Here is a 14,116-nt window from a genome sequence, read left to right as displayed (position 1 = left end):
AAAACTGACTTTGCGAGTTGTCAGGACAGTATACAAATCCACTTCAAGTATTGTTTTACTATTATGATAAGTGATAGAAGCGGAGTTTATTTGCATGTTATAAGGCTATATTTCATGCTTTGTAAAATATCAGTTTTGGACTTCAGGTCAATACCGCTATAGTCTTGTATTAAAGAAACTGCAAGAGTTCAAGTTGGTCTAAAATATGACCGTTAATACCTTATTATGAAATAGAGAATACAGAACCAACTAGTGTCTGATTGAGCACATTGATACCCAACAAAAAATTGATGATCTCATAACCAAGTGTTTACCGCTAATATTGTACAGTAAGCATGCATATTTCTCTTTGACAACTAATTTACTTAGTTAGTGGGAGGTTGTATTTGGCTCAGGTAAAGGCAGTTTTATTTTGTGATCACAATTATTATCCTCATTTATTAGATTTTCCATATTAGTGCACATGTGTATGGAAAATTTATGACTCAAGTGTCCAGTTTTGAGACACGGCGTGTCCTTATTGAGACACAATAGGACCGATGCATGACATGAATATTGTGTTAAATATACGCACATACAATATATATATGACTTTGGAGTTTAATTTGTTAGTATCAGTGACCATTGGTGTCTTATATCACTAATGAAATAATAACGCCCTTGATCCAATATTAGTAGACTCGAATGGACTCCAAATTGGACGATAAAGGTGCTTCTTATAAATATATGGATTAAGTTTTGGAGTGCACTCGTTTGTTATTTTGATTTAGAAGTGAGAATTAATTATTGTTAGACTAAGTGGGAGAATGTAAGCAAAAAATTAATAGTCTAACAATAATTAATTAATATTTAGTTATCCATATATTTGAATGAATACACCTATATATTTGAGAGTTGTGATGCTTTGTTGAGGAGTTACATATGAAGAGTTGTGTTGGTTAATAGAACCAACACACCTCTTAACGTCTACTGGAACGGTCCTAACCCTCAGTTATATATATGCGTTGAAATCTGGAATCCATCATCCTGTATGCAATGAAAGATAAGAGGGTTGAAGGTCGTCTCCTATATGATATGAGTAATGTTTCCGCTGTAATTCCCTTAAATAGATTTTCATATCGGGTAGGTCTTCTTTATCAAATTTATGTATTGGAACCATGTTTGTATTTAAGTTAAAATTTTCTTACATGTGGTATCAGAGCCAACATGGACTCTACTGCATAAATTTAATCTATTTCAAACAAAAATATATATTGTGATTTACTAACAATATATGTTTGCGATCGTGAAGATACTATATTTGGTTATTAAGAAATTATATATATCCTCTTATATAGTGTGAGTATGAAAAACATTTTCTGTATTACAATTGTTTCATGGTATCATATATATATATATATATATATATATATATATATATATATATATATATATATATATATGTGCATGGGATAAATTACCACCAAATTGGATCCATGAATTTTATTTATGTTAGAAATTTCTTACACGTTGATGGTAAATATGTGATATATCCAACCGGTTTTCATACATAATTAACAAATTAATGACAAATTTTTATTATCTAACTTTGTACATATCAATTCATGAATTAACTAGAAATGCTTTTAAAAATACTCAATGGATACAAAATTCATTTAATTGACAAATGATAATTTTTTTCTATCTTCTTTTATTGCTATTGTAAAAATTACTATATATATATATATATATATATATATATATATATAGGGGGGCGATATTCACATTCCACTTTTTACAAATTGCACTTCACTTACCTTTTTTTCTTTTAAAGGAAATAACAAGAAGGTCATTGAATTCATTACTGCACCATCTCTTAATTTATAATGTCATAAGTACCTTTTTATACAAATTTAACTTTTTCTTTACTTTTTTTACTATTGTTTTCCTTCTTTTTTTTTTTTTTTTTTTTTCAAGGTCCTCTCAAAAAAATAATTTATTTCATACTAAAAATTTTATTTTTGGCAGTCATAAGAGATTTTATTCAACAAAGTTTAACTTTTATTTAATCATGTCAAAAGAGGTAATTTTTTATGAGCCCAGTTAAAAGAAATAATTTATTCTATACAAATAACCCTTTTTGGGGGTCTTATGACTCTTATCTATATATATTTTTTAATCTTGTCAAAAAAGACCTAAAATATTAAAGAATAGAGATAAGAATAGAAAATAAGAAATAAATAATTATTTATTTATAAAGTTAGGACCAGAATTATCATTTTATTTAAAATTGTAGTGTAAATATTTAAAAATGACGTGCAGATATCCCTCCCTATATATATATATATATATTACACTATTAGTCCGCCCCCACAAGTGAGCCCGCCCCACAATCTAGGAAGCAATTTTATAACTCAAACATTTTTTTTGTTTTTTTTTGGTATAAATTATCTTTTTGATCATGCTATAAAATAAAACTTACTTTACATTAGAGGTATCTAAAAGATATAAACCAAATTGAAATTATACATGAGTAATATTAAAAATTAAAATATTTTTACAAATCACTAAAATCAAAAAAAAAATTATATTAAAAAATTTAACTAAAAAGAAAACATATAAGTTAAAACTATTTACAGAAGAAAATAGGGTAAAGTGCATTAAACCCCCTTGAACTATTGGTCATTTGCAAGAAACCCCCCTGAACTATGATTTTGTTACAATTTACCCCCCTGAACTACGATTTTGTTGCAATTTATCCCCCTGACATCAGCTTCTGGCACCGAAAATTTTGAAAGACCAGTTTACCCTTATAACACACTACGTCGTTTTAACTTATACATTTTTTACATTTTTTTTCTGCCAAAAGATGTTTTTCACCCAACACAACCCAAAACAGAGAGCTAGAGAGAGAGAGAGAGAAGAGACCAAAGAAATCCGAGGTCGATGGGATGGCTCGGTCTCGGATGATAGCGGCTTGTGTGCAGAGGACTCGATTGTGATGAGAGCTCGGTTGACTAGGCTGTGAACTGTGGAAGCGGCGACAAACTCAAGGGGGCTCGGCGGTGAACTGTGGATGACTGTGTGCTCGAAACACGAACGACGGTGTGCTCGGCTATGGAGATGGCGGAATGGGCCGGCGAGCTTGGAATGGACGGTGGAATGAACCGGCAAGCAAGGTGAACTGAACGGTAGGCAAGGCGGTGACGGCAATGGGCTAACGCAATGATGCAGAGAAGTGCGATATATATGGCTAACAGATCTGGCAGGTGGTGCAACTGTTATGATGGAGCTATGACAGGAGACCCACCAATCCCAACAAAAGATTCCTTGGCTTATCCAAACACTCCTCAGACGACATCTACCACTCCGATCCCAGCCACAAATTCCTCGGCTTCATCGTCTCTTTTAGTCAATCAATTCGCGCGGATGGAGTAAATTGTAAAAAAAATATATAGTTCAAGGGGTTTTCTTGCATATACCACAATAGTTCAGGAGTTTTTTTTGCAACTTTTATAGTTCAGAGGGAGTTTCTTGCACATATCCCAATAGTTCAGGGATTTTTTTGTAACTTTTATAGTTCAGGGAAGTTTCTTACGCATATCTCAATAGTTCAGGAGGGTTTAATGCACTTTACTTATATATATATATATATATATATATATATATATATATATATATATATATATATATATATATATATATATATATATCGTTGATCGGCCCAATTGTTTTTTCCAAAATGTCCAGAAATAAAAATTGATGGTCCCCAACTTTTTTCACACGGACCGTTTCAAACATTAAACTATCAAGACTGGAGACGTGGCCTCAGCCAAGCGACACGTGTCAAATCACTTCCACGTGTCAAATCACAAACACTTACATGTAAAACCAGTAGTAACTGGTTCTTGGGAAGAGCGTGAACACACAGAGAGACGAAAACAGTAGTCGCTCCTGATCTCTGAGTCGACTCGGAAACTAAGAACGCTAAGGTACGCAGAGGCATTAACTCAGTCCTTTGAATTTGCTACTGTCACTCACTCTTGCTCTCAGAAGTCTCTCAATTTTTTCATCTTTATGTTTAATTATTTGAATATTATTATGGAATGATATAATCTCCCCATTTTAATTAGAAATCTGAGGCTGATTCAGTTAGATCTATGATGATCATGTTTGTAATCTAACGTAGGCTCAATTAATTTTTCGACGAAACTAAAATTTTCCAATTTTAATTTCAGGGCAGCAATTTTGATGCAACGGAACAAAACATAAGTTAATTGAAATAGATTTTTTGTTACCAACTAAAAATTTTTGTTGGGATTAGAAAATTTTGAAGAATTAAATGCAGAGAAAAAAAAAAAAAAAAAAAAAGGGAAAGAAAAAGTTTTATTGAATTAGATGAAATGTCTTTTTCAAATTAAATTTAAGAATTGGAAAGAATTTATCCTATTAAGGTCATAATTTATGGGAGTCAATATCAAAATATTGAAGAATATTAATTACAGCATTAATTAATAGAGAAAAAGGTTGGTCTTATTCCATATGTGGCCTTAGGGAATTGTATAAATGGCCTAGGCATTGAACCATGCACTCCTTTGAAGTGGGTATTTGTCAAATTTACTTATCATTATGGTCACCAAATCTAACTTATAGCATTATTTGCATAAAATGACCATCCATACTCTAATGATAAAAAATAAATAAATAAACGAAGGAAAAAGAGAGAAAAAAGAAAAGTGAAATTTGGTGTCAAACTAGTGAATTAATAAAGGTAAATAAAATTTGAGTTGTGCTAAGCACAATTGCTACTAGCTCGTGTTTGTGCAGTCACAATAGTCGCGAATGCAGTTAGCATTCATCATAAAATTTAGCCATGCTCTGAAACAATTTTGAGGCACCCTATAAATACCAAAGAACCAAGGGGAAAGCTCAGTGTATTTGACAGTCGATCAATGTGGGCGCCACTCTAGTTTTGAAAACTGTGGAACCTTCAACCTCGGGGATCTGTTGCCTATAATGTGGCTGGAATGTTGCTTCCAATTCCAGTGCTATAAAAGAAAGGATGTTTTGATTCTTTTTGAGTGTTTGTTGCAATAAGATGTTTGTGCCTTGTGGTTCTGATAAGCTTTTAAGTTATGCCGGGGCTTGATAACTATAATTGTCTCGCAAGATATTTTCTGTGCAACACAATACGGAAAATATTTACCAAGGCAAATATTCAAATATATAGATCAAAGAGTCCCAAAATGTTAAGTAGTACCTAAAGCCCATCTAAATGAACTAAAATTGTTGTCCGCTTATATGAATTACGTTGAGAAAGCTTTCTCGTCGAGGAGCAGCTATGATATATTTATGTGACAAAATATTAACATGTAGCAGTAATTTTGAATGTGTGACAAAATCTCCTATTTGGTTGTATCTAGATACTTGTTTTCTCCACAAGGGTGAGTCCCATTTTGCATATTAATAAAGGAAAATCCAGGGTTATGTTAATTTTATGGCTTTGTAGTTGAGATACTCCGGAACAGAATCTTAGATATTCCTCTTTAATATATTGGATCAGCTATGGCACAAGCACAAGTGGTTAAAGAAAGTTCAAAGCTCGGAAGCTATGATGATTACTTCGAGACCATACAGAACAGATCGAGATTGCCACGTTCATTGCGTGAGTCCTTAACGGATGCATTTGCGAAGATTCCAGTTTCATCCTTTCCAGAAGTTCCTGGTGGCAAAGGTAACATCAGAAAATGTATTGCATTCACAATCTTGTTGTTTATCTGATCTCACAAATGGTCTGCTATGGATGTTAATGTTATACCTCAATTACTAATAGTAGCTTATTGGAAATTTGGAATGTTTCTTTTGTAGTGATTGAAATTCTTGCAGACACATCAATTGGTGATGCTGTTAAGATTTTATCAGAATGCAACATCCTGTCAGCTCCGGTAAGGAATCCGGACACTGCAAATGGTACAGATTGGAGAGAGAGGTATTTGGGAATCATAGATTACTCGGCTATTGTTTTGTGGGTGCTAGAGACTGCAGAACTTGCTGCTGCTGCCTTGTCAGCAAGTTCTGCAACGGCTGCTGGAGTAGGTGCAGGCGCTGTTGGTGCTCTCGGAGCACTGGCATTGGGCGCAACTGGTCCTGCTGCGGTTGCTGGCCTAACTGTTGCTGCAGTTGGTGCAGCTGTGGCTGGTGGTGTGGCTGCAGATAGAGTGATGGCAAAAGATGCTCCCACTGCGGCCGATAGGTTGGGCGAGGATTTTTACAAGACTATCCTTCAAGAAGAACCCTTTAAGTCAACCAAGGTAAGTTAAACTATGCAATTAGGGTTTCTATAGAGGATGATTGGCTCTTGTACCCCCATTTTAACAAATTGTTCTTCTTTGCTGATGCAATGGTCTGTGCTTATCATCTCTAATGCTCTCTTGAATTCCTTTAAAGTATATATCCCTCTGGTGTACCTTCAATTTTAACAGAAGTGCCCATTGAACATCCATAAGCAGTCTTGCACATAACTGCCAATTTAAGTCAATTCAAATCCCACATTTTTTTTAGGGTCGCACAAAATGCTCTTCAGAAAAAGATACCCTTAAATGAAAGAGAAGCAATAGCCAATTAATGTCCCACATAAACCGGACTAATCCGGTATAGAGCAGTCACTTAGCCGCATTAAGTGACTGCTCTATCTGTGTTCCCGAAGGGGAGGAAAGACCACTTGAATTAGTCCGGTAGTAAAATACTTTCTATTACTGTTCTTAGCGTGTCCTGTACTCTTAAACAGTCGATTTATTAATGATTTGAATAATAATAATGAAGTTGATTATTGTTAGTTATATTAAGTTGTCAACAATCAAAAAGGGTATTTTAAAAAAAATTTGCCATAGGGATCACATCATATTGAACCGGCCTTGTTACTGGGAAAGACATAACTATATTGACATCAATGACATGAGAATTGAACCTGCTTACTTTCTACTCATCTTGGAAATGAATAGGATATCTTATATAAATTCTTGTTTCAGGTGAAATCAATAGTTAAATCCTACCGTTGGGCGCCATTCATTCCTGTTGCAACAGATAGTTCTATGTTGAGCGTCTTATTGCTGCTGTCGAAATACAGGCTGAGGAACGTACCTGTTATTGAACCAGGCCAGCCTTTTGTTAAGAACTACATTACTCAATCTGCAGTCGTTCAAGGTCTCGAGGGATGCAAAGGAAGGGATTGGTTTGACTGCATTTCCGCACATTCTATAGCTGATCTAGGACTTCCATTCATGTCTAGTAACGAGGTGAGAATTTTTTTTTTTATTTTTTTATTTTTTCGGACTACAAATAAGTATTTCTGTTGCTGCCTATTAAATGTTGAGTTTCAAAAGTGTGTCCGTGTGTTTTCAGGTTATTAGCATCCAGAAAGATGACCTGGTTCTGGAAGCTTTCAAGAGAATGAAAGATAACCAAATTGGAGGTCTCCCAGTTGTTGAGGGACCAAATAAGAAAATTTTTGGGAACTTGAGCATAAGGGACATCAGACACTTGTTACTCAAACATGAGCTTTTCTCCAATTTTAGGTGATTAAAATGTCTCTCGGATTCAATCTTTATTTTCAATTGCTCCAATTTTTGTGATTTTAATTATCGCTGACCATCTATAGAAGAATATGTCAACTATTGCACGACATCATATGATCCAAGTTACTTAAAAAATTTAAAACTAACATTTTGCAGTCAAATTGATTAAAATTGACATTTTATAATTCAAACTTGATCTCTAATTCTCTTAACGGTTGCAGGCAGCTGACCGTGACAGATTTCATGAGCACCATTGCCTTGATGACTCATGATACCGGAAAAGTTGTCACTCCAATAACATGCAAGCTTGCCTCAACTCTTGGTAATGTGATTAGCACTCTTGCTTCCAAGTCAGTTCATAGGATTTATGTGGTAGGCGAGGACAACGAAGTCGTCGGTGTGATTACTCTCAGAGATGTGATCTCTTGCTTCATCTATGAACCGCCTAACCATTTCGAGAACTACTTTGGGTTTGCAGTGCAAGAAATGCTGAATTAGTGAGTCTTTTGTTGTCAAAATCTGTAATAATAAGCTGCAGAGACCATATCTGGCTGGGGACAAAACATCCAACAGTTTTATTCTACTAGTTTACTGTGTGTATGCGTATGCATTTCCTTTGTATCATTCCAAAGTAGGGATGCAAATGAACGGAGTTGTTTCTCGTTAAGGGCTTGGCTCAGGCTTGTTCGCTAAACAAACAAGCCGAGCACAAGCTCGCTTTCTAGGCTCGTTTAGTAAATGAGCCGATCTTGAAAGGTGCAGGGCTTGGCTCGTGAACTTGAGGTAGTGTAGGCTCGTGAACATAGGTTCATATACAGCTCATTTATGTTTCTATTATAGGGTTCGTTTTTTTATTGAAATACTTTAATATTTGGAAGTATAAATAAAAATGCAATGATTTACTAAATAAGTCTGGCGAGCTTCGAGCTTCAAAATGAGCCCTGATTTTGAACATGGATTTAATTTGTTTTCTTAAACTTTTAAAAATCGTGACGAGCTAGAGTTGAGCCTATAACAAATGAGCCAGAGCCTACAGCTAAGCTTGGCTCGAGTTGAGCTTATAATAAATGGGTCCAAACTTACAACCTACAGTTAAGTTTGGCTCGAGCTGAGCTTATAATAAATTGGCCCAAGCCTACAGCTTACAATTAAGCTTGGCTCGAGCTGAGCTTATAATAAACGAGCCCGAACCTACAGCTAAGCTCGATTCGGTTTAGAGCTGACCTTCTAATAAATGAGCCCGAGCCTACAGCTAAGCTCGATTCAGTTTAGTTCGTTTGCAGCCCTATTCCAAAGTGTTAGGGAATTTTTTCTCCCTCTAACATCCACCTTCCCTTTGCAGCATATATTCAGGAAAAATCAGAAATGGAGATGGGCTTTTCGGCACCGACTCTGAAAGCTTTTTAGCCTTTTCTTCTAAGATCTAGCACCAAGTGAAATAAAGCATAAATGAAAAATTGGGCATTCCCTGTAATGGCATTTGAGCTATGCCCAGTTTGGCATTTCCAAGTTCCACCCAAGAGGTCAACCATGAGACTGTACAAGCTCAGAAGTCAGGCTTAAGCCATAATTTTTTAATGAAATCTTGAACTTGTTCTTGGGTTCAATAATTCAATGTTTTGTTGAATATAAAAAATTTCGAATTTTTTATTTTGATTTCTAAAGTTGAAAAGAATGGAATTTGACAGATATTCACACATATGGCAGCGTAAACCTTTTTAATAATCTTACAAATGGAGGACAGATACTTGTTTTTATCCACCACTAATTAAGAGTGCTTGTTCAACACTAGTGATTGTAATAACAAAAAAGAAAAAATTATTGTCAAGTGTGGCAATCTTTTTGTCAAGTATTTATCTCAACCATTAAGTGTTACACTAGTTCAGTTTTTGCTACAATTTGGCAAGTTTATGGTTTCTCTTGGTATAATATGGTAAAATTTAATGACAATTTTTTTCAGGACAAGAATGTTAAATTAAAAATTAGAGGTGCGAAGATTTAAAGCCGGGCTCTCAAGTATAATGAGGAGCAACCAAACCGCTGGGCTACAAAAGTGTTCGCAAATTTAATGGCCTTTTGGTAATCCCAGCATGAGTCTAATAATGAGTATAATATTTCATGTAATTACAACTCATAATAAGATCTATTTGGATAATTACTGAATTATAATACAAAGAACCATAAAAGGCAGGCAATAACAGGGTTTAAAAAGTCAATTCAACCTCTAAAATTTTGTACTAAGGTTTCCACTGCTAGTCCAACCTTCTTGAACTTGAATGGAGTACTGCATATGCCAAAGAACGTCTTCAATTGATGGACGGTTGGTCGAATCTCTGCAGAGACAGTTGACAGTGATCTGAACCATAGTTTTCAAAGAATCATATGCAAAAGTTCCTCTGATTGATGGATCTGTCACTCCTCCAAGTGTGGATTGTCCCTCTGCTAAGCCCCTTTCAAGCTATGAACCAAACAAGGAATTTAAGTTGAATTAATCCAATCCAAATTTAATCTATAATTAATTTCTGAAATGGGTTGATAAATAAAATGAATTAAGGTTGAAGAAATTGAGTTTATACCTCAAGTTTCAAGTCATTTAATTCAGCATCAGATGTGATTGGTTTGCCAGTAATGACTTCAAGTAGAATGGCACCCAACTCATAGATATCATCCTTCTCTGCATCTTCAGCTCTGCATGTAGAGATCTCATGAGATGGCTTGAATTTTCGTAACATATTGTTACGACTAAAATCAAGAACACAATCAAGAAACGACAGATAAACGTAAACCATGCATCACACAATACACAAAGATTTATATAGTTCAGCATAAACAATACGTCCACAGTGAAGATCGGTGAAGAGATTTCACTGTACAAAGAAACCCCTATCTCCCTCTATGTTTCAGCTTTTAGCGTTCACTAGTACCTACACCAAAAACCCTAGCACCCTTATATAGAGAGTTACACAACTTGCCCTCTATCCCTCCCTCTCTCTCTATTCAGCTTTTAGTGTTCATTTGTACCCACACCACAAACCCTAGCACCCTTATATACGAGTTACAATACGAAAGTACGAATTCATAACTTGTAAGACAAAACAAGTCAAAAAAAAAAATTTCCTATTAATCGGGACAAAACCAAGTATCGTTACTGAAACAAAATTCAGGCCACAATTTCACATATATGATATTAAATTAAGCAGCAAGAGTACCTGTCCAGAAGACTCGATGCATCTTGTTTACTGAGTGGGAGCTCTGAACCAACCTGAAATTTCAAAATGACAAAAATATAAATACATGTATGACATTCTTGAAATATTATTTATAAAAAACTTGTTAATCCAGTAAAGCTGAGATCAAATATTTACCGCCTCGGAGGTCAATGTCATGTTGTAGCCACTAATTTTTGCTATGAGATTGTCATCCAACAATATGTTCTCAATCTTCAAGTCATTCCCAAAAATCCCAGGCACAATTCCTGTGTGCAAGAACTGAATTCCCCGCGCAATGCCAATTGTAATTCCCATTCTCTGTGGCCATTTCAGGACTTCCCTCTTTCTCCAATCTGCAGGAAAAAAAAATAAAAAATGCTGTCTTAGTTTTTTTTTTTTTTTTTGAAAATTTAAAGTTCATGATAAACAGCTGCAATTGTTGTTCTCTGCTTTACCGGTAAGATGATCCCTTAGCGAACCATTTGTGACATATTCGAGGACAATGAAGACGGTGCTAGCTGTGTTGGGATGGTCCTGGTATGTGACAGTGCAGTGGCCAAGAACGCTGACCAAATGCCGGTGTCTCAGCTTAGATATCACTTCTATCTGATGCAGCAAACTATGAGGTGAATGCTTCGGTTTCAGTTTCAAACATTTCACCAGGACCACTGAGCCATCTCTAAGCCAACCTTTATAGAGCTGTAGATTTTGCAAAAATCGCTCGGGTTCATTCAAATGAACAACACATATGTGTCTATCTATGCTATCAAAATTAGATGGATTGGATCAATCACCTGCCCCTGAGATCCTAATCCCCCCACCAGATTCATTGCATCAAAGTTATTTGTCGCGTCTTCCATTTCCTCCAGTGTAAAAACATGGTATGGTGGGATGCCTAGTGATGCCATCCTCTTAGTCCTCGGAACATGCCCTGCGGAAATTCAATGAGCATTATATGTCACACCAAGTATCTTATATCATGAATTTTTAATGAATATCTAGGGTCTGCTTGATTTAGTTTTCTGAAAATAGTTTTCCGAGAATTGTTTTTTGGAGAACCGTACAAGATAGCTCTTTTAACTGAGTTTCCGGACAGTTTTCTGATTTTTAGTTCTTTATAAACATACAACTATTTGTAAAAATGCCAAAAAGTTCACAATTCAGCTCATGTGACAGGTCCTAGTGATGCATCAAAAAAACAGTTTTTGAAAACTCAAAAAACAGAAAACGCTTTTTTAAGAGAGATATAACAGTGTCTTCTGAAAAACAAAACTTTTTAAATGAGCTTTCTGTACAGTTTTCTGATTTCGTAGAAGAAGAACTCTTAAGCTACTTCTAATGATACAGTATTTGAGAAATGACTCTTTAAGGTATATATATATATATACATACAAAAAAGGAATGTCTTACTTCCAATGATGCCCGGGGTGCTGCGAAAAGAACCTTTTTCAATAACAAAGCTGTCACATTTGTAATTTTTAGCTTGATTTCTTCCTGCTCTTTTCAAGATCAGCAAAATCAACAACACGGAAACGCCTGCAGCCCCTATAACGCCCCCAATAATACCGAGGATCAAGCCAAGTTTGCGGCTGGGCTGCTGCTGCTGTTGATCTGATCTACTCGGAGGCTTAACAGCCAATGCCTCCTTGTGACAAAATGAATAAGGGTGCTGATACTTGGAGCTTCCATTTGACAGACAATTCCATGAACTAAGTACTGTTCTATTCGTAGAATTTGATCCGATGCAGGAAGGCAACATCCCAATCAAAAGGTTATCAGAAACATCTACAAATCCAAGCTTGGCACTGCAAGATATATTCGTCAAAAGAGCGCCACTAAACTGATTTTTGGCTAGACTAAGGTACTGAATTGATGGCAGAGCAAACAGAGAAGAGGGTATAGGTCCAACAAGTTTGTTGGAAGACACGTCGAATCGCTGAAGTTGAGCAAAGTTGATGAGCTCTAATGGAATATGAGATCTAAAAGAGTTGTTTTTCAATATTATGCTTACAAGAGTGTTACCTAGTGTAGGAAATTTAGGCCCCAATTGGTTTCTACCCAAGTCTAGCTCTTCAAGAACTTGTAGACTTCTGAGATCTGGGACAGTCCCATTAAGCAAATTATCAGCCAAAACAAGGCTTCTGAGATTCTTGAGAGTGGCAAGTGAGGCAGGGATGCTCCCATATATGAAATTTGAACTCATATTAAGCACTTCAAGCGACGAAAACTGGATGATTTTGGCCGGTAATGGACCCCATAGTCCTAAGGACGCAAGAGACAACACTTTCAGGTTTGAGAGCTTTGTTAGAGTTGTGAAGAATGCATCAATGGAGAATTTTGATGAGAGAGTTAGCTGAGATATGGCAGAGTTTGCTGAAGTGGGATTTGGGAATTGAGAAGGGGAGGTTTTGTTGCCAATGACAGTTATTTCAGTTATGTGATTTTCTGAGCAAACAATCACTACTGAAGGTGACCAAGGGAGGTAACAAAAGTTAGTCCAGTTATTCCATCCTTGAAAGACTTGTGGATATTCAAGAAATTGCTGGACTTGGAACATGATTCTGCTTTCTGATGCAGACAATTGCGCGATGGAAACCGGAGGAAACAGAAGGAAAAGGAAGAAGAAAGGAAACAAACAGAGGAAATTCTTCATTTTCTCAGGAAAATGATACTCTAGCCTTCCTAGGAAGTTATGTAATGAAGTAACTTCAATAATTCAACATGTTGAACTAGAAGTGACATAAACAATGACATGAAACTAAGAATTTATGACTAAAATGAGCCATGGATACATGAGCTAGAAAGTTAAAGCAAACTTTCTAGGAAAATTTTATGAGGAGAGAGAAAATAAGAAGGAAAAAGGGAGAGAACCCATTGTTGTGAAGAGAGTCAGGGATCCAAAGAGTGTGAAAGTTCCATGTAAGCGAAGGCAACTTGTACACCTACTTGGAAAGGTGCCTATCTGTCTATGCACAAAAAGAAAGGAACCTACTCATGATCTGGAACTACGCAAACTACAATATTAAATTGCCAACGAGTTTCAACGCCGTTGATCTTCAGTACAGAGATGCCAAAGTCAACGCGGCTCCGGATTCAAACCCATGATGTCGCGGGATCTACGGTGCTGACCATTTTTATATGGTGCACTCGCGGGTATACCGGAGTCACGCGCCTTGGCACGTGAGGCTCGTGAGGGGCTGCGGCTTTTTTTTCAAGCTGGTGGATTCACGAGAGACCGTAGTACTTTTGTAACCAAAATACCCCTGGTGAGTTGTGACGGTGACAATGTTACACAGTCGCTAGATAAGGTCAAATAAGGTTGTGAAGTTTTAGATTTAAGATTACGAATGCGCC

General features: G+C 36.0%; 2 protein-coding genes across 2 annotated transcripts; one reads left to right on the top strand and one right to left on the bottom strand.

The window, feature by feature from the left end:
* Positions 1-3,870: 3,870 nt before the first annotated feature.
* LOC132294884 (SNF1-related protein kinase regulatory subunit gamma-1-like) lies at positions 3,871-8,177 on the top strand. The gene is made up of 6 exons (XM_059792897.1): positions 3,871-3,971; positions 5,543-5,713; positions 5,848-6,290; positions 7,008-7,274; positions 7,381-7,553; positions 7,775-8,177. The coding sequence occupies exons 2-6, from the start codon at positions 5,545-5,547 to the stop codon at positions 8,049-8,051; spliced, it is 1,329 nt and encodes a 442-aa protein (XP_059648880.1). The 5' UTR covers positions 3,871-3,971; positions 5,543-5,544; the 3' UTR covers positions 8,052-8,177.
* Positions 8,178-9,609: 1,432 nt separating this feature from the next.
* LOC132294883 (probable LRR receptor-like serine/threonine-protein kinase At1g14390) lies at positions 9,610-13,704 on the bottom strand. The gene is made up of 7 exons (XM_059792896.1): positions 12,173-13,704; positions 11,557-11,693; positions 11,218-11,461; positions 10,919-11,115; positions 10,763-10,815; positions 10,130-10,241; positions 9,610-10,011 (listed from the first exon to the last, which is right to left on the bottom strand). Exons 1-7 carry the CDS (start codon positions 13,413-13,415, stop codon positions 9,778-9,780), a joined length of 2,220 nt encoding a protein of 739 aa, XP_059648879.1. The 5' UTR covers positions 13,416-13,704; the 3' UTR covers positions 9,610-9,777.
* Positions 13,705-14,116: the final 412 nt, after the last annotated feature.

Source organism: Cornus florida, unplaced genomic scaffold, assembly GCF_030987335.1.
Source record: "Cornus florida cultivar Cherokee Brave unplaced genomic scaffold, ASM3098733v1 CherokeeBrave_3.0.0_Hap2_Chr02, whole genome shotgun sequence".
In the NCBI taxonomy this organism is placed as follows: Eukaryota; Viridiplantae; Streptophyta; class Magnoliopsida; order Cornales; family Cornaceae; genus Cornus; species Cornus florida.
Note: the sequence above shows the minus strand (reverse complement) of the source record. Positions and strands in the feature narration are given on the sequence as shown.